A 25712-nucleotide genomic window follows, 5' to 3' on the forward strand; every position below is an offset into this window, starting at 1 on the left:
CCAGTTCCTCTCGTAGAACCTAGCAGGTGGAGCTTTAAGCGGTCCCATTTGAAACAAAGCATCTGATGCTTCTTTTTTCTTAAAACGACCTACATAAGGCCATGTTCATATTCTCTGTCACCCTTGTTTCAGTTAACTCAAGCACCGTCCCCGGAGAAATAGTGGGATCTTTAGTATATTCCTCTTGAAAATATCTATGAATCATCTTTATCATTGAAGCAAATCGAGAGGTGATTTGAATCCAATCAAAACTGAAACAAACTGGGGCTTGCTATCCTTGTATGTACGTGTCATGCACTAAACAAAGTTCGAGCGCATGGGTGCCGTCTGGTCTAGCTTTTCCCTCACAAAAGAAATTTTCTTTTGAAGGGTAGAGAAATATTATCTACATTCACATATACATGTGTGTGAACGTGTCAAGTGTGAGCTGTGCCAGCATGCAAGAAAAAGGAGCGGCGGTGCAACCTGGTAAGACTACATGTGACGGGGTGACTTTCCAGCAGTCATTGGATCTTTCATTGCGCACCTAAAGCAAAGAATTGATCTCTGTCTTTTACTTGACTTGTAGTCCAGACTTCTTCTGACAAGCAAAACCCAGGGACACCGCGCCACCGCCACCCCTGCATGCGCATGCATGAAAGCAGGCCAATACTTCGTGTACATGCTGATTATCATACGAAGTTCGAACATCGATCGAGCGCCATGGGAACCAGCCTGCTGAACCTTCTCCTCATGGAGGTGGCGGCCATCGTGAGCATCATCCTCCTGTCCCTCCTCGTCGTGCTCAGCTCCTACCGCCGCCGCGCCGGCCACCCCGCCCTCCGCCTCTTCGTGTGGGCCGCGTCCACGCTCTTCCTCCCGCTCGTCTCCTACGCGGTCTCCGCGGCCGCCAAGTGGGACGCCGCGCGCGTGCCCCTCCTCCTCGCCTGGACCGTCTTCCTCCAGATCCTGCGCAACACCATCGACACCGCCCGGTGCTCCTCCCTCACCATCGACAGCAACGCCTCCGGCGGCAGCAAGTTCCGCCCCTCCGTCGAGCAGCTGGCGCGGATGGGCTGGGTGGCGTTCCTCATCATCAGCAGCGGCGGAGAGGCCGGGAGCCCGCAGCTCACCGGCGTGCTCCTTTGGCTGTGGGTGCTCAGCCTCGTCAAGCTCATCCACCGGCTCGTCGCCGCGGAGCTCGCCAAGAACTCGTTCGCCGTCGGCCTCAACGCTTACCTCATCTCCGACTACATGAAGCAACTCCATTGCCGAGAGCAAGATCATCCAGGAGAAGACAGCACGCAAGACGGCGTGCCGCCTTACCTGGTGATGGGCGAGGAGAAGCTGCACATCGAGGCCAGGCCGCATGGGTACCAAATTGGCAGGACGTCTCAGGCGCCGTCGTTGTCCGCCGATGCCGGGCACGTGGTCACCATGGACCGGATATGGCGGCTTTATTCCGCCGGAGACTCGCTCCTCGCGGCTTATCCGCACACCAAGGATCTCTGCCTGTCCTTCTCCCTGTTCAAGCTGCAGCTCCGGAGGTTCCTCGGGTGCCCCCTCGCGGAGGTGGGCTCTCGCCGAGCTCTCGCATTCGTCCACGATGGCCTCCTCGCCGGGAGCCCGGAGAGAGCATTCGGGGTGATCGAGACCGAGCTGGCCTTCCTCGCCGACTTCCTCTACTCCAAGCTCACCTCCTTCTACGCGAGCGGGTGGTGGTTCCCGGTGCTCAACTCCATCCTCGTCCTCGCCACGTGGGTCAGCTGCCTCGCGGCCGGCGGCGCCATCGTGCACGACATGACCAACCAAGGCACGGCGCTCGCCGTGGACTACGGCGTGCTCCGGGACTACCTGCAACGCCACGACACCGTGTTTCACGCCATCGTCGGCCTCGACGTGCTCGTCACCGTATCCTTCATCGTCGCCATCGTCTTCACCGAAGGGTGGGAGATCGCCAACTACGTCCGCTCCGACTGGATCAAGGTGGCCACCATCTGCGAGTACGCGCGCCGCCCGTCCTGGCGCAGGTCGCGGTGGACGCGCGGCAAGCTCGGCCGCGTCCTCCGGTTCACGGCCGTCCAGCGCTGGGACGACCGGTTCGGTCAGACGTCCGTCCTGCAGACCCGGGTGTGCTACTGCGGATGCGTTTCCCGGCAGGTCGACCGGATCTCCAAGACGTCAGTCCCCGTGCCGCCGTCGGTCAAGGCAGCCATCGTGACGACGCTGAGGACAAACCACGGAGCACTCGGGAACGGCGTGCTGTCGTTGCAACGGAGCGGCGTCGTCGATAAGTTTACCTGGGCTTGCCGCGTCGGTGACGGCGGCAGTGGCGAGAGAAGCATCTCCGAGCAGATCCTCGTGTGGCATGTCGCCACGAGTTTGCTCGAGATCAAGCGCTCGGAGGCAGCGGCTCATGGCAGCGACAACGACGTCGAGGATGGCGGAGACTGCGACGACACGGTGGTCGTGGCCACGCACCTGTCACGGTACTGCGCCTACCTCGTGGCGCTGAAGCCACAGCTCCTGCCGGACCACCCGGCGTGGACGGAGGAGCTCTACGAGGGCGTCGCGGAGGAGGTGGCGAGGGTCCTCGCGCGCTGCGCCGGGCCGTTGGTGCGGTACGAGCGAGCGGCGACGTGCCTCGGCGGGAGTATGAACGAGACGCTGAGGAAGGCTTCGAAGCTCGCCCGGCAACTGGCCGAGGAGGTCGGCGACGAGGAGGCGGTCTGGAGAATCCTGGCCGAGTTCTGGGCGGAGCTCATCGTCTTCCTTGCGCCATCGGAGAACGTGACGGCGCATGCCAAGTCGCTCCGCCGTGGTGGTGAGTTCATCACCGTGCTTTGGGCGTTGCTCGGGCATGCGGGCATTGTTTGCCGTCCCGAGAGTGACGTCGAACACTCGCGCTAGCTGATCATGACATCATTTGTACTATTTCTTTTTATTTGTTTGGGCGTGTATATACGAATATCAACTATTATTAACCTGCTATGAATATTGTATGCAACTCATCACGGACACACACCCACTTATACTCCGTTCATCCTGAGGCTAGCCTGCGACTGCGACACGAGCTCCCGCGGTATATCAGCGCCGCGTAGAATGCCCCACCCATTTTTTTCGGAAATGTTAACACCCACACGTGTGGGCGTTGGCCACCTCAACCACACGCATCCATCGCCGTCCAGCAGTATATGCACGAATCTTAGCATGATCTGAACGATTTTCTGTGCCACGTAGGATAAGGCGCGTGTGTGATGTGTGACATAGGTCGCCCACACGCCGGTTGCCCCTCCGCGGTCAGCGGTTGTCACCCGAGGGCGTGCGGTGGAACTGCTCTACGTCCGCACGCCACGCGCCGACCGTGGTTGACGTCAAACACGTCGCCCACTTCGCCCCCCTCCACCTCACGGTTCCATTTACCCCTCCCTACAGTTACTCGCTCAACCCAGTTCGCATTTCAGTCGATTGGAGGAGAAGACGAGGGGAGAAGGCGACGGCGGAGGCGGAAGAGTCGACGGCATTCGCGGCCGTCGGTGGTGCTCGCCGGACCGGAGCGGTTTCGCCGGACCGCCTACAGATTGAAGGTAATGCTCCCTCCAACTCTCAACATCCCGTGCCTGCATTTTCTCCCCAACTCTTCGTGTTCGATACTTCGCTCGAGATTCATAGAGATTCAGGCGGGTTCGCGATGCGCCGGCGTTCCTGCCGACGGCGGAGTCCTGCGGTTGCCATTTTTCGTCGCACTGGGCAGTTTAGTTGCCGCTGCGGTGGCGCTCACGCCGGTGTGTTTCGGCCTGTCCGGAGCCACATACTGGTTGTGCTTGGGATCGGGCTGTCGTTTTTCTGTCTGGTAGTTACGCATTGCTTCGAATTGCTATTGGCGATCAGTTCGGGGGAAATTTTGGCGATGAATTTCAAGTCATGATAGTTGTCATTGAACCCTAGATCTAGGTAGTTGTTTTTCAAAGTGCAGTATGAAGGCAAACATGGTAGTTTGAGTATTTGTCATGACTGTATGGCAACTAATTTACTGGTTGAATGTGATAGTTGCCACAAATATGCTTTTCCATGTGGCAACTAATTTACTGATTGACTGTGATAGTTGCCATAAACATGCTTTTCCATGTGACAACTAATTTCATGATTGACTGTGATAGTTGCCACAAACATGCTTTTCCATGTGGCAACTAATTTTTCTGATTGAGTGTGATAGTTGCCACAAACATGCTTTTACATGTGGCAACTTTTTTTTCTGATTGACTGTGATAGTTGCCACACTGTATGCACGACAAAGTGTAGTAAATAGATAGTCATTGCATTTTCAGCAACCATTTGCACTTGATGGCAACTAATCTCCACATCAACTGTGTCAGTTGCCACATATATATTTTCCATGTATCAACTATTTATGTGAACACACTGTGGCTATTGCCATGTTGTATTCAGGACAATGTGGCAAATTCGCTGTACTACATACCCAAATTTTTGTGCTTTGCCACGCTGATTCGTGGCATGACAGGACAATGTGGCTTGGCAAAGTATAGTAACTATGTGTACTGGATGGCAACTAATTTGCACATCAACTGTGTCAGATGCCATATATATGCTTTTCCATGTGACAAGTTTTTTGTCTGAACACAGCATGTCTGTTGCCATGTTATAGGCAGTATAATGTGGCAATTTCATTGTACGGCAGACCCAGTTTCGTGTTTTTGCCATGCTGACCTTTGATATCTGAACATTTTTTTGTCAGTACTATGATATGACAACTCATTTTTGATATGAGGTCAGTTTGTGCGTTGTAATTTCAGTTTGTTCAGTACATGTTCTTCATCGCTTTTTTGAATTCTTTGTTCCATTTTTAAGATGGCAATTTCAAGCTATCACATTTTTGGCATTCAAGACATGGCAAGTCATTTTTGTATGAGGACAAGGTGTGAGCTGCCACATCTTATGTTTGTGCAGTGGGAGATTTGTGGCTTTCTTTCGTAATATATTGTGCTAATGTGGCAACTTCAACATTTTTGTTTTTAAGTGCATTACGATCTGTTTCATTTTTTCAAATGAAACCAACGTGCTTAATTGCCACATTTATGTTTTCGACAATCATAGGGGGGGGTGCGTGTGTGTTCATGTGATATTTGCATTCACTAGTTGCCATTTTCAATTGAGCCCATGCGGCAAGTACATTATGTTATGTGGCAACTGCTTACTTCCTACATTTTCATTTCCACCCTGACAATTTGGTCTGTTCTTACCTCAGCAGAATGGCTCCCGGTGATCATCAAAATGAGAATGATGATTTCATGGATCCACCACAGCATAATTGGGCAACTGGACGGAGAAAAGACGGCGACGAGGTAACTGTCCACACACCCTCCTCCTCCTGCACATGTTATTGGTTGCCACCTCGATGTTGCAGTCGTCTGTTATGAACTACAACTCCATGACAGTGAAAACATGGCAACAAATGATCATTTATCCGTTTTTGCAGAAGAAGAAACATACTCGCAACAGGGCCTCTCAGGAACGATTGACTTCATTGACTGACAGATTTACCGACGATCAGAAGGGAGCTGCTGCTGGGATGGGCATGCAGGCTTTGATGGATGTCCGTTGCACGAATCTAGTCAACCCTATATGCAACTGGCTTGGTGAGATCTACGACCCTGCCTCGAGGGAATTTGCGATTCTGGGACGTGGAAGACTACCGTTGGATGAGGAATCCGTGTTCTGCACTCTGGGTGTGCCACATGGAGAGATCAAAGTCCCGTATGAGGTCAATAATAAGATCGAGGAAATGTTGTTCCCCTGTTTGTTTCCTGGGTTGGAATCCATGCCGAACACGATTTTCCTGGCAGATTCGCTGCAGGCCATGACAACCCATGGCGAGGTTTTTAAGATGAAACTACTCATGTACCTCATCTCAGCTGTTTTTGCGCCGACCACTTCTCTTCGCCCAAGCAACAAATGCTTCCCCATCCGGGTGAATGATCTATCTTTACTCCATTATTTTCCTTCAATCTTTTGGCTCCGTTGTCATGTGCAAGCTAGTCACTGGACAGTTTTTTGATGTTTTTCTGCATTTGATTTCTAATGCGGCAACTCGTTGTCTTAAAAATTGTGCGGTGCAGGCGAAATTGAAAGATGTGAAGAACATGAATTGGTGCAAGTTTATTGCCGACTTCTTGCATGATGCATTCTCAAGCAAGATGTACCAGAAGGGTTGTCGACTTCATTTAGGGGGTGTTTGGTTCAGAAGTCCTAGGACTTTTTCTAGTCCCAGGGACTAATCAAAAAAGACTCTCCAGTAGAGTCTTTTTCTAGTCCCCATAGAAAAAGTCCCTCCCGTTTGGTTCCCAGGGACTTTTTCTAGTCTTTGGGACTAAAAAGTCCCTGAACCAAACACCCCCTTAATGGTATTTTTTTACCAGTCCTTTCTGTCAACACTCTTTTATCACCTTTATTCATGCATGGCAACTGCCATCATGACAATATGGCAACTGCCTTCATGAATATATGGCAACTGACATCATGAATATATGGCAAGTGCCATCATGACAATATGGCAACTGCCATCATACTATGATGGCAACTGCCATCATGACAATATGGCAACTGCCATCATACTATGATGGCAACTAGCATATACATATGGCAACTAGCACAGATAGATGGCAATTTCTTGTTTTCTCTTTTTCATGCACCTCAACTTGCTGATTGTATGACCATACATTAGCCTGCTTTTTTTGCAAAATACCATGATGGCAACTGATATTTCTTTCTTTTTAAAATTGTTTTACATCAGCTCATGTACGTCGACTGTCTAGATCTGTCCACTGTGGATTTCACTGGGGCAGGAGGCCCGCCGCCTACGCACAAGTTTGCTGTTTCTACATGGACGTACGACGCTGTCAAGGCTGTGCTTGCAGCAGACAGGGTAACTGATACCAAATATGGAAAACTGCAGGTTAGTTCTTGTTTCTTTCTCTACATGGCATTCTTACATTTTTTTGCGGCATAACATATGAAAAAATTGTCATGTGGCAACTATTTTGTGGTTAACAAGAGATGACTACCTTTGTTAGCCATGGCGGTCTGCGCATGGCTTACATGTCTCACTCCACATGGCAACTCTGTCATCCGTACTGAAACTTATATTCTCATCTTTTTTTTGTTTTTGCAATACATGAACTGTTAGTCAGTGTTAATCATTCTCTCTCACACATCCTAGCTATTTTTTTGGTTATTTCCAGCTGATGGCCAAGCATGCTATAGACTACAACGTGTTTGGGGGGCCTCAAAATTTTGGAAAGTGGATGGACGTGCACTCAGCTCCGTCTTGCCCTACTGAGGTAATCAAAGATATATACATATGGCTGCCTTGGATTCCGTTATTTTTTGATCTCATGCAAGTGACTGTAATATGGTTGGTTATTGATGCTTCTTTGTTTCGTTCACAGGAGAGGGCACCTGTTGAGCATCTAATTGGGCAGTTTGCATTCGGAATGACCGGCTTGCTCGGGAAGTTAGTTGAGGGTTGGACGTCCCTTAACGGCTCTGACAGCAACGCGGTCGCGAGACAGTTCACTACATTTGTCCCAGAACGGTCACATCGGCCAACTGGTTGCCGTGGCCGGTGTAGGACCTTGAGGTATGTCTAGAGGGGGGGTGATTAGACTAATTGACCAATTAAAAACTTAACCTTTTCCCAATTTTAGAGTTTGGCAGATTTTAGCTATCTTTGGACAAGTCAAGCAATCATCATACAATTCAAGCAAGCATGCGAAGAGTATATAGGCAGCGAAAATTAAAGCATGCAACTTGCGAGAAAGTAAAGGGAAGGGTTTGGAGGATTCAAACGCAATTGGAGACACGGATTTTTTTGGCGTGGTTCCGATAGGTGGTGCTATCGTACATCCACGTTGATGGAGACTTCAACCCACGAAGGGTAACGGCTGCGCGAGTCCACGGAGGGCTCCACCCAAGAAGGGTCCACGAAGAAGCAACCTTGTCTATCCCACCATGGCCGTCGCCCATGAAGGACTTGCCTCACTAGCGGTAGATCTTCACGAAGTAGGCGATCTCCTTGCCCTTACAAACTCCTTGGTTCAACTCCACAATCTTGTCGGAGGCTCCCAAGTGACACCTAGCCACTCTAGGAGACACCACCCTCCAAGAAGTAACAAATGGTACGTTGATGATGAACTCCTTGCTCTTGTGCTTCAAATGATAGTCTCCCCAACACTCAACTCTCTCTCATAGGATTTGGATCTGGTGGAAAGAAGATTTGAGAGGAAAGCAACTTGGGGAAGGCTAGAGATCAAGATTCATACGATAGGAATGGAATATCTTGGCCTCAACACATGAGTAGGTGGTTCTCTCTCAGAACTGGTAAGTTGGAAGTGTAGGTATGTTCTGATGGCTCTCTCCGCGAATGAAGAGGAGGTGGAGGGGTATATATAGCCTCCACACAAAATCTAACGGTTACACACAATTTACCAATCTCGGTGGGACCGAATCAAAAAACTCGGTCGGACCGATTTAATAAACCTAGTGACCGTTAGGATTTTCGGTGGGACTGACATGCAACTCGGTAGGACCAATATGGTTAGGGTTAGGGCATAACGTAATCTCGGTGACACCGATTACACAAAGTAGGTGAGACCGATTTTGGTAATTAGCTAACCAGAGAGTTGGTTAGGTAAATTCGGTGGGACCGATTCGCTCTTTTCGGTGAGACCGAAATGTTACAAAAAAGGAAACAGAGAGTTTACACATTGCAATCTCGGTGGGACCGATCGCTCACTTCGGTTAGACCAAAACGTTACGAATGGAAACAGAGAGATTACAATCCCATCTCGGTGAGACCGAGATCCCTATCGGTGAGACCGATTTGCCCAGGGTTTGTGGCAGTGGCTATGACATTTGAACTCTGTGGCGCCGGATAGAAAGAATCGGTGTGACCGATTTTGACTTTAGGTTTAGGTCATATGTGGATGTGAGAAAGTAGTTGAGGGTATTTGGAGCATATCACTAAGCACTTGAAGCAAGAGGCTCATTAAGCAACACCTCATCCCTCCTTGATAGTATTGGCTTTTCCTATAGACTCAATGTGATCTTGGATCACTAAAATGTAAAATGAAGAGTCTTGAGCTTTTGAGCTTGAACCAATCCTTTGTCCTTGATATTTTGAGGGATCCACTTTCACCATCCATGCCATGCCATTCATTGAGCTTTCCTGAAATATTTGTCTTGGAATAGCATTAGTTCAATGAGCTATATGTTGTTATGAATTACCAAAACCACCTAGGGATAGTTGCACTTTCAATCTCCCCCTTTTTGGTAATTGATGACAACATATAGATCAAAGCTTCGACAAATGATAATAAGATTGAAAAACATCGTCGCTTTGATAAGTATGTGATAAGCAAGAGCTCCCCCTAAATTTGTGCATATTTTAAGATTTGCTTTGGACTGCAAATGCACAGGGAATTAGGCTCATGGGTTACTCTTCCATGTCACGTACATCTTGGTGGAGCGCTCAAAATAATAAAGATTGAATACATGAACTCATCACCAAGCAAAGTGAATGATCATATAAGGATAGGTAAGATAATATCATCAAACATGCATAAGTGTAGCTTATGATCAAACACATGATCATCAATGTCTCACAGGTAATTGCATAGTATCTCAAGCAATCAAAAGAAAACAAAGTTCAACCAAGAAGACAAGAGAGAACAAAAGCAACACTCTCTCTCTCTCTCTCTCTCTCTCTCAAAGCCTATGATCTATACATTTTTCTCCCCCTTTGGCAACAAGTTACCAAAAAGTTCATAGAAAATGCATAGTGCTAGATCGACTCTCAGGCTTGGTCTTCTAGTGGTGGTGTCCGGATAACTCCAAGACCGAAGGCTTCAGTCGATGTAGATGGAGCTGGAGGAGTTGGTGCTGGAGCTGGTTGCCCTGGAGCTGTAGGAGCTGTAGCTGGTGCTGATGATGTGGCTCTAGTGTCTGTCACAGGCACTGCAGCTGACCTCTGAGCTCTAGGCACTCTGGAAAATGCATCAGTGGTTGTCTTTCCCTTCCTCTCCTACATGTCATCCTGAAGTTGTTCCACAACTGACTGAATCTCAGTTACTTTGACATCTAGATCATAGAATTTTTGTTCCATGATTCTTTCCAGGCTCTCCTGGTTTTGAGTTAGGGTGGCCAACCCCTTCTCAATCCTCAGTGTTGATGCTATCAAGTAACCAAGCTGCTCATGTTTGTTCTTCAAAAAGTACTCAGATGCCTCCTCTTGAGTTTGCATCTTGGCAGCCTTCTCTTTCTTTGCCTTCTCCTTCTTCTCTTGAGCTTGCACTGATGATGGTTCATTCTCATTTATGACAACTTGATTGTCCTCAAAGTCTGGATAGAGAGCAAAATGTTCTTTATCCAACTGATATTTTCCTATGCCCATCTTTGAGTTAATCAACTCCTGGATTTGTGGGGCATATCCACAACTTCTCTTTTGATCTGCTGCAGTCCTCTTGATAGTTTCAACCATAAGGCTCATGACCTTGAATTTCTGTGGCACATCAAATATATGTAGCAAGTTAATAGCATGCCCTCTAATCACGTTGTGGTCACCTGATTTGGGCAAAAGTGTGTGCCTTAAGATCCAGTTGATCGTAGGCAGCCCTGACAGAAGAAAATGAACTGATCCAAACTTGAAAGTCTCAAGTGCATCATCAGGGATCTCCTTGTACATATGTGACATCGAGTTGTGATCCATTTTCTTCTTGGCATAAATGTCCAAGCCACCTTCACTCTCCTCTGCGGCATTGATCAGACTTGCTCATTCCTCTATGGTTGACTGGTATCTCGTTCCTTCAGACATCCAAACTATCCTCCCATCTGGATAGAAATGTGTTGTGGAGTAGAATTGCATAATGAGTTCATCATTCCAGTTGGTGAGCTTCTGCCCAACAAAATCTGCAACTCCACAAGCAACAAAACTGTCTTGCACTCCAGGATAGTGTTCTTCATTTTCCTTCATGTAGGTCCAATCGACCCACCTCATAGCACACACTATGGGCTTCTTGTCCAACAAGATTGTCTCATAGAAGTCATGTTGTTCCTTTGTGTGGAACCTGTAATCAACAACAGTCCTTCTCCTGGTGGCATATGGATATGTCAATCTCCATAGCCTCAACCCTAGATCTCTCCTGATCTTCATGTTCTCAGCCACAGGATGAGCATCATTATGGTCTGGAATCTTGGGTTTGAGCTTCCTTAAGATCCGCCCTTCTTCATCTTCCTCAGCAGCAACTTCAGGCATTGGGGCCTTGTTCTTCTCAGCTGCTGGTATACTCCTGGTATTCCTCTTTGGTGCAATCTTGGGCTTGGGGGCAGCTTTGGGTGCTTCTTTGGGCTTTGATGTTGCAGCCCCTGACTTTATAGCATCACCCATAAGCTTCTGTGCCTTGGGTGCTGGTTCAGCAACCTCTTCTCCCTCTTCCATCATGGAAGGTTGACCAACAACTCTCGCCATGGTCTTCTTGACCCTTTCCTTCCTTTTCTTTCCTTCTGCAGATGGCTCTTTGGGATCAGGCTTTTCAGATACTTGAGTTGATCCTCTGGCTTTGGACATTGGTTGTCTTCCTGCATGCCTTTTGATCTTCATGCCTGGCTTTACTGCAGTTGCGCTGTACTCCCTCTTGAGCACTACCTTCTTGGAAGTAGCCTCATCTTCAGCTGCCACATAGTCCTCATCCTCTGAGTTCGAGGTTCTCTTCCTTCTTGCTCTTGTGGCTGCTTTGGGCAAATTGCTAGGAGTACTTCTGTTGCCTTCATCTGAAGAACTTGAGGGACTAGTGCCCTCACTCATGTGAATCTGCTCTGCTGACTTGTTCTGACTATCACTTTGGTCTGACATGCTGCACACACTGACTGCTGACCCTGTTATAGATGAGATAGAGTGGATGAGCATCACAAAATGCAGAGATTTTTGCAAAAAGAATGATTCAAAAATTCAGTTTTAGTTTTCCACAAAAAGCATTTCGGATCTACCGATTTTCAAACTCGGTGATACCGAAGCAGTTTTGGAACCTAAACTAGTGAACTCGGTAGGACTGAGTCATAGTTCGGTGGCACCGAGACTGCTAGGGTTTCACAAAGTTCTAAAATCGGTCACACCGATTTGTAATTCTCGGTCAGACCGAGACTTACTAGTGCAATGGCATTAGCCAAATCGGTGGGACCGAGTTTTTCAACTCGGTGGGTCTGAGATGGTTTCGGCGGAAACCTAACCCTAAATTTTCGAATCACATATATTCTAAGGATTATATTAACTGGATAGGAGTGTTTCAATCGTGGCAAGATTCATTAAGAACACAATGTGTTGAGTATCAGACGAGGATAGCACTGTGATCGAGTTCATACCCTAGCTTGGCAATGAACTCGCTATGACGGCGGTGGAGACCAGCGACAGGAGGCGGCTGGCGACGAAGTTGACGATCCGTAGACCTAGTAGGCAGAGCGAGCTATGCGCGGACGAGGAGTTTCGGAGAAAGTTTTCCAAAATTTGCCTGTGAGTATATATAGCCCGACACTGTCGGTGTGACCGAGTGGAACAACTCGGTGGCACCGAGATGCATAACTGTTAACAGTTACAGCAACTCGGTGTGACCGAAAATTTCAAATCGGTTGCACCAAGATTGAAAACCTAGATCAACTTAGTGATCTCGGTAGGATCGAAATGGAGGAATCGGTCAGACCGAGAATCACAAAGAAGTTTTGGAAGTTTAAGTCTATGACGAATCGGGGACTCCGAGTGCTCCTCACACAGAGTGGTTCAAATCTGACTTGATCAATTCTTGTGATGTAGCATGAATAGAGTTTAAGACGAGAAAATCATAGATAGCTAGAGAAGGTTCTTAGGCATTCTTGTCCATCCACTTGGCTAAAAAAAGAAGCCAATCAATCAAAACAATAAGTGGATGTCCTCGAATGAGTAAAATATGCTTCCAACATGCTCACACAATAAATGACAAATGCAATATGTGGCAAAGCATGCGCAACCAATTCTAGCATCTATCAAACAATTGGCGATGACTAGGTCATCTATATATGAGTATATTGACTTAGGAGTCAAATGAGAACATTTGATCATAGGTCATACTCATCGTTTAAACTCAAGTGGGGTTACCACTTTTACATAATGCATTGATGTGTTCACATCATTAGAGTTGCTTTGACTCAATTCTTAGAGTTAAGCTCCCCCTAGATGTGAGATCCCCCCTTAGAGGGATAAACTAACCTTGGGTTTTGTCGATGATGACTTCATGTAGGTGTTGAAGATGTGATGCTCAATGTTGATGTAAATCTTTTGGAGCAATCCTTTGGAGTGAGTTGCACTTTCAATACCTACACGGGTGAGTCCCACAAGGAACAAACAAGAATATCCATAGACATAGAGTGATGCACACACAAAATGATGTCCATGAAAACATTAGGTTACCTTGTCCCTTGCCTTACCAACATGAGGGTTTGTGACTCCTTGAACTAGTGCAAGATGTGGAAGATGATTGCACCTGTCCTTGCCATAATGATATGAGTGAAGAATGTTGGCGGAGTCACCCTCAAGAACTCTCTAGTTCTTATTCTTCGGGATCCACATCATCTTGATGGGAATCCTTGGTGTAGTAGTTGTGCTTGATGAAGTAGAACTTGACGTAGTCTTGGGAACCCACTTGACCAAGGCCTTAGGTGCTTCTTCAAATGCATCAATCTCCTCTTGAAGCTTGTCCTTGCCTTTGTTCTTGTGGTCTTGTGGTGGAAGATCATCTTGTGCTTGTGTTCCCTTGAAGGAAGTAGGATCATACTTCTCTTGTTGAGGAACAAACTTCGTCTTGGGGTATTGATATTCTTCCCACTCAACTCCATTGGCATTGAACTTTCGTTCAAAACCAACACCTTGATTCTTCCGGTGCCTTCCTTGCTTGCATACAATTTCCTCGAATTGCTTACTCCCGGCAAGGCTCTTGTATACACCTTTCTCTATAATTCCCTTCAATAAGCTATTTTCTTGCTCAAGTGTAACTTGGCTAAGAGAATCATTAGTGGAATCAAGAGAACTACTAGAAGCAACAATATTGGATTTAGCATTGTTATTGCTACTACTAGAGGAAGAATCTTTCATGTTCTTGTTACTAGACTTGACTTGAGGCATGTAAGTAGATAAGAGTAAATGCTTGGCAATATAAGAAGAACTTTTCTTACGAAGATCATCATTGATTGCTTTTAAGAACTCATGCTCTTGCTCAAGATTGAGCTTTTCAAAGCGTAACTTCTCATGAGCCCTTAAAAGTTCTCGATGATTTTCGAAGATAGTTTCATGAGCTAACTTAAGAGTGTTTAGTTCTTTAGTTAGAAGTCTTCTCCTTATCGTTGTCATTCGTTTTATCTTGATTAGCATGATTAATTGACGTTTCATCATAGTATTCATCACTAGAGTTGTCAATAAGTAAATCATCATCACCTAGCAAGTCATCTTCATCACTATTAAAATCAACATACTCGGGATGAGTTACCTTAGGGCCTTTAGCCATGAAGCATCTTCCAATTCCTTCATTTGGTGATTCAAATATGTCGTAGGAGTTGGTTGACACAAGTGCTAGACCGGCAACACCTTCATCTTGACTATGTTCGGAGTCGGAGTGATAGCTTCTCTCAGAGTGATGTTCAGAGTCGGAACCAGATACCCATTCACCAACATGAGCTTGATGTCTTCGTTTTGTGTAGCTCTTTGATGACTTGTCCTTCCTTTCTGAATCCTCGCTTCTCCGTGAGGGTCTTCGTTCATAACGATCATCTCTACTCCTCCTCTCTCTTGGTGGTGATTCTTCTCTTCTACTTCTTCTTTTTGGAGAATCTTCTCTTCTTTTGTAGGGTGCCATACACTCATTGGAATAGTGTCTGGGTCTCCCACAGTTGTAGCAGTTGCGCTCTCGACTGGAAGATCTTTTGTCATTGTAGGACCTTGACTTAGAGCTTCTTTCTTTGCTTCTACTCTTGTAGAATTTGTTGAAATTCTTCACCATTAAGCTCAATTCTTCATTGAAGGTTTGTTTCTCACTTGATGATGTGGGGGCTTCACATGAGGCTTTGTAAGCACCACTTGACTTGTTGTGAAGTTCCTCCTTATCCTTGAGTGACATCTCATGAGCAACAATTCTGCCAATGACTTCTGTTGGCTTGAGATTCTTGTAATTGGGCATCATTTGAATCAATATGCACACGGTATCATATTTTCCATCCAATGCTCTTAGGATCTTCTTGATGATGAATCTGTCGGTCATCTCTTCACTCCCTAAGCCGGCAATCTCATTTGTGATAAGAGCAAGCCTAGAGTACATTTCAGCGACACCTTCACCATCCTTCATTTTGAACTTGTCAAGCTGACTTTGGAGCACATCCAACTTGGATTCCTTGACGGAGTCGGTACCTTCATGCATATCAATCAAAGTGTCCCAAATTTCCTTTGCATTCTCAAGACGGCTGATTTTGTTGAATTCTTCAGGGCACAATCCATTGAAGAGGATATCACAAGCTTGAGCATTATATTGCAGCATCTTCAATTCATCTGCACTAGCTTCATAGTTCGACTCTCTCCCATCAAAGAATTCACCTTGCAAGCCAATACAAACAATAGTCCAAACGGCGGGGTTATGTCCGAGAATATGCATTTTCATCTTATGCTTCCAACTAGCAAAATTAGTACCATCAAAGTAAGGACCTCTACGGTGATAATTTCCCTTGCTAGACGCCATACTCTCCTAGGTTGTGAAACCAAGGCTATGACCACCAAAAGCTATGGAAATCAAAGAAAATGGAGACCAAAGCTCTGATACCACTTGTAGGACCTTGAAGTATGTCTAGAGGGGGGGGTGGTTAGACTACTTGACCAATTAAAAACTTAACATTTTCCCAATTTTAGAGTTTGGCAGATTTTAGCTATCTTTGGACAAGTCAAGCAATCATCACACAATTCAAGCAAGCATGCAAAGAGTATATAGGCAGCGGAAATTAAAGCATGCAACTTGCGAGAAAGTAAAGGGAAGGGTTTGGAGGATTCAAACGCAATTGGAGACACGGATGTTTTTGGCGTGGTTCCGATAGGTGGTGTTATCGTACATCCACGTTGATGGAGACTTCAACCCACGAAGGGTAACAGCTGCGCGAGTCCATGGAGGGCTCCACCCAAGAAGGGTCCACGAAGAAGCAACCTTGTCTATCCCACCATGGCCGTCGCCCACGAAGGACTTGCCTCACTAGCGGTAGATCTTCACAAAGTAGGCGATCTCCTTGCCCTTACAAACTCCTTGGTTCAACTCCACAATCTTGTCGGAGGCTCCCAAGTGACACCTAGCCAATCTAGGAGACACCACTCTCCAAGAAGTAACAAATGGTGCATTGATGATGAACTCCTTGCTCTTGTGCTTCAAATGATAGTCTCCCCAACACTCAACTCTCTCTCATAGGATTTGGATCTGGTGGAAAGAAGATTTGAGTGGAAAGCAACTTGGGGAAGGCTAGAGATCAAGATTCATATGGTAGGAATGGAATATCTTGGCCTCAACACATGAGTAGGTGGTTCTCTCTCAGAACTGGTAAGTTGGAAGTGTAGGTATGTTCTGATGGCTCTCTCCGCGAATGAAGAGGAGGTGGAGGGGTATATATAGCCTCCACACAAAATCTAACTGTTACACACAATTTGCCAATCTCGGTGGGACCGAATCAACAAACTCAGTCGGACCGATTTAGTAAACCTAGTGACCATTACGATTTTCGGTGGGACTGACATGCAACTCGGTAGGACCGATATGGTTAGGGTTAGGGCATAACGTAATCTCGGTGACACCGATTACACAAACTCGGTGAGACCAATTTTGGTAATTAGCTAACCAGAGAGTTGGTCAGGTAAACTCGGTGGGACTGATTCGCTCTTTTCGGTGAGACCGAAATGTTACGAAAAGGAAACAGAGAGTTTACATTACAATCTCGGTGGGACCGATCGCTCACTTCGGTTAGACCGAAACATTACGAAGGGAAACAGAGAGATTACAATCCCATCTTGGTGAGACCGAGATCCCTATTGGTGAGACCGATTTACCTAGGGTTTGTGGCAGTGGCTATGACATTTGAACTTGGTGGCACCGGATAGAAAGAATCGGTGTGACCGATTTTGACTTTAGGTTTAGGTCATATGTGGATGTGAGAAAGTAGTTGAGGGTATTTGGAGCATATCACTAAGCACTTGAAGCAAGAGGCTCATTAAGCAACACCTCATCCCTCCTTGATAGTATTGGCTTTTCCTATAGACTCAATGTGATCTTGGATCACTAAAATGTAAAATGAAGAGTCTTGAGCTTTTGAGCTTGAGCCAATCCTTTGTCCTTGATATTTTGAGGGATCCACTTTCATCATCCATGCCATGCCATTCATTGAGCTTTCCTAAAATATTTGTCTTGGAATAACATTAGCTCAATGAGCTATATGTTGTTACGAATTACCAAAACAACCTAGGGGTAGTTGCACTTTCAGCCAGTATGACTACAACAGTTCCCAAGAGCCTGCTGACACACAAGATGAACTAGATGGAGACGCTGGTCTCAACAAGGAGGACGAAGATGACATGGAAAACGTACAACACGACAGCAATGATGACAAACATGTTGAAGTTCGTGCAGGTGGTAAGAAGGGCAAGGATGCACCAGATGTCCCCCACCGGACAAAGTTAAAGAATATACGGCTGCGAGAGGCGAGCGGGTGTTTCCCTCAAAGAGGGGGAGGGCTCCAGAGGATGATGGGCAGGGTTCCCTTGGCAAGAGGTCTAGGACCGATCCCATAGCTGCTAGAAGGAGGTTCGACTTTTTTTAGTGTATTGTGTTGTCTAATATTTTTTGAAACATATTGACCCCTCTTTGCATTTGTTTTTGCTAAGTGCGACGATGAGATTGCTATCTGACAATTGCCACCTTTCTTTGCCTCCATCTTACACATGCAGTGATGTGACAGCTGGTGGATGGGCAGTTACGAATAAACAGGCACCAACGCCTACCCGTGCTTCTGCTCGGTTAAACAAAGGTGCCCCCATTGCTGGTGACACCCATTCCACCAGGTCATCTCCTCGTACAACGACGTCCAACACCGGGGATCCTGTCGTGTTGCCAGACTTGAGAAAGCCAGTCAAGAAGTACGTTTTTCATGTTCTCTCATTGCCATATTGCTATATTTTTTATTTTTCAATGCATCTGTTCAGCTTGCCACATGGGTTTCTATCATCAGTCCCACATGGCAACTGCTGTCTTAAAATGATCTCACTCCTTTTTAATTGCATGGCAACTCCTGCTTGTTTTTGCATGGCAACTGCTATCTAGGCCAAACGGCAACTATTTTTGTACCTGCATGGCAACTTACATCTTTGCATTGGTTTGTGTGCTCACCACATACCTAGTTTTCAAATTGCATTCCTGGCAGATCAGACATTTTTATCGTTCTTTCAAGTTTGCTAGCATGGCAACTCTTGCTGAATTTGCATGGCAACTATTATTCCACCTGCATGGCAACTACCAGCTTTTCCACCTACTTTTCATTTTTTTTTCTTACATTTATACCATGGCAAATATTTTCTGTTTGTTTCTTAATACCTTTTTCATGTGCTTTCCTTTTTGCAGGGTGAAGAAGACTACTGCACACGCAGTCAAGCATATCATTAGGGACCCACTCGAACGTCTTCATTCAAAGTTGTCAACAGGTGGCAACTCAGATGTTCACGAGGCACCAGTCGACAAAACTATTGCTGCACCGCCAACTGCTCCCACAAATTTTGATGCAAGCGGCCGACCATCTCCATCGGTTGTAGATGTGCATGCTAGAACAATAAGCATCCGTACATCAGGGAGTGACGAATCTGTATCTGCCAGGACAGCTGAAATATTGTCCACTCTTCTGGCAATGAAGGATGCTGCTGTGAGCCATGCCACCCCATCAGCAAGCGTTGAAGTGGACGCTCCCGAGACCAACCTAAGCAAGGAATATTCCCGCTCATCTGACACTGATTCCAAGCGCGTGCGTGGGGCCACTCCTGTGTCCATGACAAAAGTGGCTGAGGCGGCAGTTCATAATGATATGCCATCTACATGTGAGAGTCTTGGCACAACAGCTCCAGCTCTTGGCGGTGCAGATATTTCTAAGGCCACTGTTTCGCGTGCTGGTCTTCCACCTAGGCATTGTAGCCCTCGCAAGCAATCAACAGATATATCCAACGCACCAGCTGCAGCTAGGAGCAGCAGAGATGTGTCTGGTTATGTTCCTGCGTCCACACTGTTCCCGCCACCTGCCAAAAGCAATGTTATGGAGAAACCAGAAGACCGGAGTACAACTGATGCAGGTGCCAAGCCGGGCACGAGTGATGAAGGTGAACGTCCAAAGCAGACTGCGCCTTTACCCACAGTGGAAATCCCCAGCTTAAATCTGCGCACTTCCAAGCTCCGAGTCAACATTGGTGTCCCCTACAGCCCCAACAAGAGGATTGTCAACAAATCTACGCCCGTCACCGCTGAGAGCACGCCCCGCCCTACAAACAAGCCTGATGATTCTGCAGCGGCTGATTCAGATATGTTTGTTGATCTTTCACCGTTGGATTCTGCCCCGCAAGTTGTTCACGGTACGGCCAGTAGGCATGAGAGGCACCCAATGGCCTTCACCCCACCAAGCTTTATCCTTAGCGTTAGTCAAGATCAATCAGTGGTTCAAGATCCTATGCCAGTTGCCTTTGCTTTTCCGGGAGGCATGCCCGTAATGATGGCGCAGCCAATGGTTGAGGGAAGGAAGGCTGTCAAGTTCGCAGAGCCGATCGTACAAGGTACATTTCTTATGCGTTTATCTTTTTCTTGTATACACCTGTGCAGTATGACTTTTATCCCAAGAAATTTTTATCCTATGTGTCCAAGTTGTCTTTTGGTTTCTCACCTGCGACGGCAACTGCCATGTGATGACATGGCAACCGGATTTGCTGCACCATCTCACCTACATTTTTGTTGCCATGCTGTAGTTTCCATTCGGGGCAACCACATGGCAACTGAGGTTGATAAAACATGGCAACTGTATTTGTTCTCACATGGCAACTAGAATGCTCTATACAATTCAATTGGATTTTGCTGCAGCATGTCACCTGCATTTTTGTTTCAGTGCTGCATTTCTCATCCGGCAACCACATGGCAATTGGAGTTCACACAACATGGCAACTGCAGTTGCTTTCACATGGCAATTATAGTGCAACACACCTGGCAACTAGATTTGCCTCCACGTGTCAACTCCCCACTTTTTGTACCTACATTTCATATCATGCACCTTTTGTCTTCGCACTACATTTTGTTTTGTTTTCCAGGTATCCTAAACCACATTTTGATCCTTACAGGCACCCCTGAGGAGATTTCGCTGTCTCTTGATGAAGTTTACCGCAGGATTGAGGAGGCAGCATTGCAGAGGAGGTCCACAAGAGGTCAGGGACAATCAAGTTCCAACGTGCATGCAGATACGGTATCTGAGAATACCATTAGGAGTGCCACCCCTGATTCTGTGACGCACCCGAGGGTAGTTCACCCACCTCCCGCGGAAGACTACGAGCCCGAAGTCAAGGCCACAAAGGAGCAGAACCAGCTGTACGCTATTGTCAAGCGATTTGGAAATGCGAGGGCCAGCAGCAAGCACATGAAGGAGTTGAAAGCGTAAATGGCCACACCACATAATCTCTCATTTTGCTTTTGCTCTTTTTTACCATTCATCTTCTTTGTACTTTGTAGATATGATCCGCTTATGTTTTAGTTCTTTTCTTTTTTTACTTAGTAGACATGATTCTTTCATGTTATATCATTTTCATACAGCTCATGTTTGGACAGAACCAAGGTCATTCAATGTGAAGCGACGTACGTTGACCTGGGTGATCTTGCCGAGTCCGTGAGGCCACTCGGTAAAATGTCGACAAATGTAGTTGCATGCGGGATTGACTACATCAACAAGCATATGGATATGTCCCCCGACAAAACAATCATGTATTATAATGTGACCTGCAAAATATGGGATGGTGACTTCCACCACAAAATCCTAAGGAAGAATTTTGCTGCGCACGGTGAATTCAAGCTCACACTGAAGAAATATGTGAGTACTCCTTCCGTATTTGCACTTTTTTTCACATGGTGTGGTTTTTCGCCAGTATCTGCACTCTGTTTTATGTGGCAGATGTTTCATGTGGCAACAGCTGCCGTGTAAACTGACTTTTTGATTTGCATCCCCGTGCAAACTGTGGCAACTTCAAATTAAAATACAGGGCAACTTTTGTTCATACATGGACGACAACTTTCTTTTAACTACCAACTATAACTAAACATTCTACGTGATTCTACTTTTTTTGTCCCCTTGATGTTCTTCATGTGAACTCTGTTTCTCATTTCCTTCCTTTTACTTGCAGGTCCTGTTCCCCATGTTCCAGGAGCTTGCACCACATGACCCACACGACCAGTGTGGTCACCACTGCGCGATATGTCTTGACCTGAAGAACCAACACTTTGAGGTGCTTGATTCAATGTGTTCGGCAGCTGATGCAGACCTTACTACGCATGTTGAATTCTTCATCAACAACCTCAAACAGACATGGAACCGTCACTACAAAAACTCAAAGGTCCAGATCAGACATTTTCCGATTGAGTACGTGGCGACTACGAAGCAAGGGAACACGTAATTTCCTATCTCTTCCTTCATGTGCCCTTTACACCAATCCCACCCCTCTTTTTATTACATCTGAATTGAAATTTATCATTGCTATGTCTGTCCTTTTTGCGAGTTCACCTGATTCTTTTCTTGTGCAGGATGGACTGTGGCTTTCACACGTTGGAATACTTTGCAAAGTGGGAAGGTAGACTTGTTCCCGTCGTCACAGCTGCAATGGTCGTTGAGCTCCGGAAAATTTACACATGGAACTGGTTGACGAATGAAGATTTCAACAAGCAGTCCGGAGCACATGAGTTCGTGGAGGAAGCTGTCAAGAAAGTCATCAAGAAGTACAAGTGATCACGTGGCGCTCCACACCGGACGCCTACCTTACATTCTGTTGCCGAGGAATGTAAGGTACTACCTTTGTTCTTCTCAAAACTATGTCCGTGTGCTACGTTATGACTGCAACCCCGAGTAGCCTAGTATGTAGTGATTGTGTGTGAGCGACATTTGAATATTTTCTGTAATATATGTGTGGATGTGAACCTATTTAGGCGTGACAGTAGATACGTTTTATGTTTATCATTATTATTATGGTTTCATCGTTTGCACCACCAGGTTGCTGTTTCGAATGCGTCTACTATGTATTAAACCATGGAAAATGTAGTTCATCACATATGGTTAGTAAAAGTCATCGTCGTTTTTCATCTGGCTGTTTGCTTTTTCTTTTTCATTGCTAACTGCACCGGCTACCATGGTAGTTTGATCATGTAGCCGTAACCTTTTTTGCAGTTGATGCACGTTACGCTTTTTCAACTTGTTTCCCATAGATTGCACACAACACACCATGTGTGACTAAAGCGCGTCGAATTATCATAGAAATATACGCGATGCAGAGTCATTACAAATAACATGGCATATTTCAGTACAGCTAACATGGCAGATTCAGTACAAAGAACACGACAGATTCAGCATAAACAACATGGCAGATCCAGTATACTTGACATGGCAGATCAAGTATAATTAACATGGCAGACCCAGTATACTTACCACGATAGATTCAGTATAAAATATCATGGCATATGTAGTACAAAATAGCATGGCAGATTAAACACATATAACATGGCAGATTAAGTACACATAACATGGCAACTGCAGTTACCCATTCAATGCATTTTCCTTCAACTTCTGATGCCCCTCAAGAGTCATTCTCCCATTTTTAAAAAAATTCAGAACATCTAGATTACAAAATGAAATGTCCCCAAGGACCATGTCATAGTGCCCCAATGTTGCTTACATATTGCTTGTCCCTTTCTTTATTTTCTTGTGTTTTGCTTGAATCTCCAATTCCGATTTGTATCTTATCTCTTTTGGACGCCCCTTTGTGATGGAACGGGGTGGGTTCCTGACCTGGGTTTGTGTGCTTGCTGTTCCAGATCCTATCTCCGAGTTTTCAAATGATGGCCCCATGGACGAAGGCATACTTGATGTGCGGGGGAACCTGTGTAAGGCTCCCTCAGCTTTCCTCTTCTTGATCTCATCAAGCTCTCTTTTCAGGGCCTTCCTGTGTTTTCTACGACTCTCGCTGTCTCATCACTCTTGCATGCTTCATCAATTAGCTCAGCATAGTTCTTTGTCAGCACAACGTGCCTCACGGCTTCCATGGTTGACTCCGGTCTCTCGTCATGCACAGCCAAAACTGCGTTTGTTGTCAGCGGCGCCAACGCGTCGTTAGCGTCCCAAGTCCATCACCGCCTTATGAAATGGTGGGGCATCCGTGTCACCTCTTTCATGTCCATTACTTTTAGTATGTGACAACACACAATGTCGTCCCGTTCAAACTTGCAGCATTGGCAGTAGTATTCGCCTTGGCCTATCGAGGCTTTCACAAAGTAGTTCCTTCCTTTGTGCGGGTCCTCGGGTTCTGAATCTGACATGCCCAAAATAGAACACACTTTGAACGTACGTTCGTCCACCTGGAAAGCCGTGAACATGCTGGCACACTTTATTTCTTCCTAAAATCTGCAAGTTTTGTGTGTTTTTTGTTAAACTATCATGTGTTGTTTTTTGTAGCACCTTATGTTGTCGTGGCCAATAGAAGTACCTTTCATTTGAACATGACAAATAGAGTACATTACACATGGCAATTGTAGTACACTACACATGGCAACTGTAGTACATTAGACATGGAAACTGCAGTACATTAGACGTGGCAACTGCAGTGCATTAGACATGGCAACTGAAGTACATTTTCAACTGGTCATTGTCATTTCCATACAAACATCCCCACTAGAAGCATAGTGCATAAAACATGGCAACTGCATTTATTAAACATGGAAACCTCAGTTGAGTAAACATGGCATTTGCATTTCAGTAAAAATGGCAATTGCATTTCAGCAAACATGGCAAATGCAGTTAAGTAAACATGGCAGTTGCATAACATTTTCAATTGGCATTGCCATTTGCATACCAACATGCCCAGTGGAAGTACAGTGCATTACACATGGCAACTGCATTTCATTGAACATGGCAACTACAGCCGATTAAGCATGGCAAACAGTAGTTCACTAAACATGGCAACTGCAGTTGAGTAAACATGTCAAACAGTAGTTCATTAAACATGGCATCCTCAGATCATGGCAACTGCACTGCATTCTATATGGCCTCTACTGCCTTCATACTTGTGCAAATAAGATTGCAACGCAACTGACTTACTTGTTAAAGATCTTGTTGGTATATATCTTGCTCATTTGCCTCTCCATCGGTAAATATGTTAGCAATTTTGGCTACTTTAGCGCGGTGTTCGCTTCTTGCTATAGCTCAGATCCCAGTATTTTTTGTTGCAAAGCTGTGTACTGCTTGGCAAACTGTAGCAATGAGTTGCCAGGGCTCACGTACCGCTTCAAAACAGCATTGAACCCCTCGCTACGCTGCGTAGTCTGCAGAAAAGGGAAGAAGCACTGCATGAAGTAGGCCGGTACCCAGTACATTCGCTTCTCCCATAGGCTAGCAAGAGTCTCGTTGTCTTGGACTTGATATGTTTCAATCATGGCCATCCAGCTCCTTTCAAACTCCTCCACCGTCAAGCTGTGGTCCACGCACAGCTCGAATGCCTTATGCAGCTCTGGATGGTCAGCAAATAACAGTCCTAGCATCTCCTCTGCCTTCTTTATAATGTGCCACCTCCAGTGCTTGTGCACTGCCAACGGAAAGACCCCCTCTATGCCTGCACGCATGCTAAAATCCTGGTCTGTTATTATGTTCATCGGAGCAAGTCCATCCATGCACTCTAAGAAGGTCTTGAATAGCCAAATGTACCCATCCGTGTCTTCATTCCAAAAGAGCCCGCATCCGAACTGCAACGACTGATGGTGGTTATTTATTCCTATGAATGGAGCGCATGGCATCTTGTACATATTAGTGAGATATGTCGCGTCGAAGGAAATGCAATCTCGGAAATATTTGTAGGCTCTTCTTGCAGCACCATCCACCCAATACATGTTCCTGACACGGTCCTCATCGTCCAATCTTATCCTGTAGAAGAAATCTGGATCTTCCTTCGCTTTCTCATCGAAGTAGGCCATCATGGCTTCTATGTCAACCAACTTGCTCTCTCTAGGGTATTTTGCCTTTAGATTTGCGACGTCAGCTGGTATGTAGGGCATGCTACTCAGAGTCCCATTTTTGCTGTGGATGAGTGATAGTATCTGCATCATTCTTGATGAACCGATGTTACAATCATCTAGCAGCTTTATGAATTTCTTCTCGAGGGGGGTGAATCCTTTGTGGGCGGTCAGAAACTTCACCATGTCGAACTTCTTTATGAGTTTGTGGTTGTGCTCGTCAAAATATTCAGTGACCACCCACTGTGCTTCATCTACGTTTAGCTTACACCGGACAGAGCATTCCGTCTTGAGAATGATTCCTCTCTTACGTTCCAAAACGACGGGCGCAACACCTTTCCCCTT

General features: G+C 46.1%; 1 protein-coding gene across 1 annotated transcript; it reads left to right on the top strand.

Annotated features, from left to right (window-relative positions):
• The first annotated feature begins 702 nt into the window (after nt 1-702).
• LOC119322715 lies at nt 703-2921 on the top strand. The gene has a single exon (XM_037596216.1). It carries the CDS (start codon nt 703-705, stop codon nt 2887-2889), a length of 2187 nt encoding a protein of 728 aa, XP_037452113.1. The 3' UTR covers nt 2890-2921.
• Nucleotides 2922-25712: the final 22791 nt, after the last annotated feature.

The sequence above is a fragment of the Triticum dicoccoides genome, chromosome 6B, assembly GCF_002162155.2.
Source record: "Triticum dicoccoides isolate Atlit2015 ecotype Zavitan chromosome 6B, WEW_v2.0, whole genome shotgun sequence".
In the NCBI taxonomy this organism is placed as follows: Eukaryota; Viridiplantae; Streptophyta; class Magnoliopsida; order Poales; family Poaceae; genus Triticum; species Triticum dicoccoides.

What these genes read in the sequence shown, in the direction of transcription:
- LOC119322715 (XM_037596216.1), top strand. Translation starts at nt 703, where the DNA reads ATGGGAACCAGCCTGCTGAACCTTCTCCTCATGGAGGTGGCGGCCATC.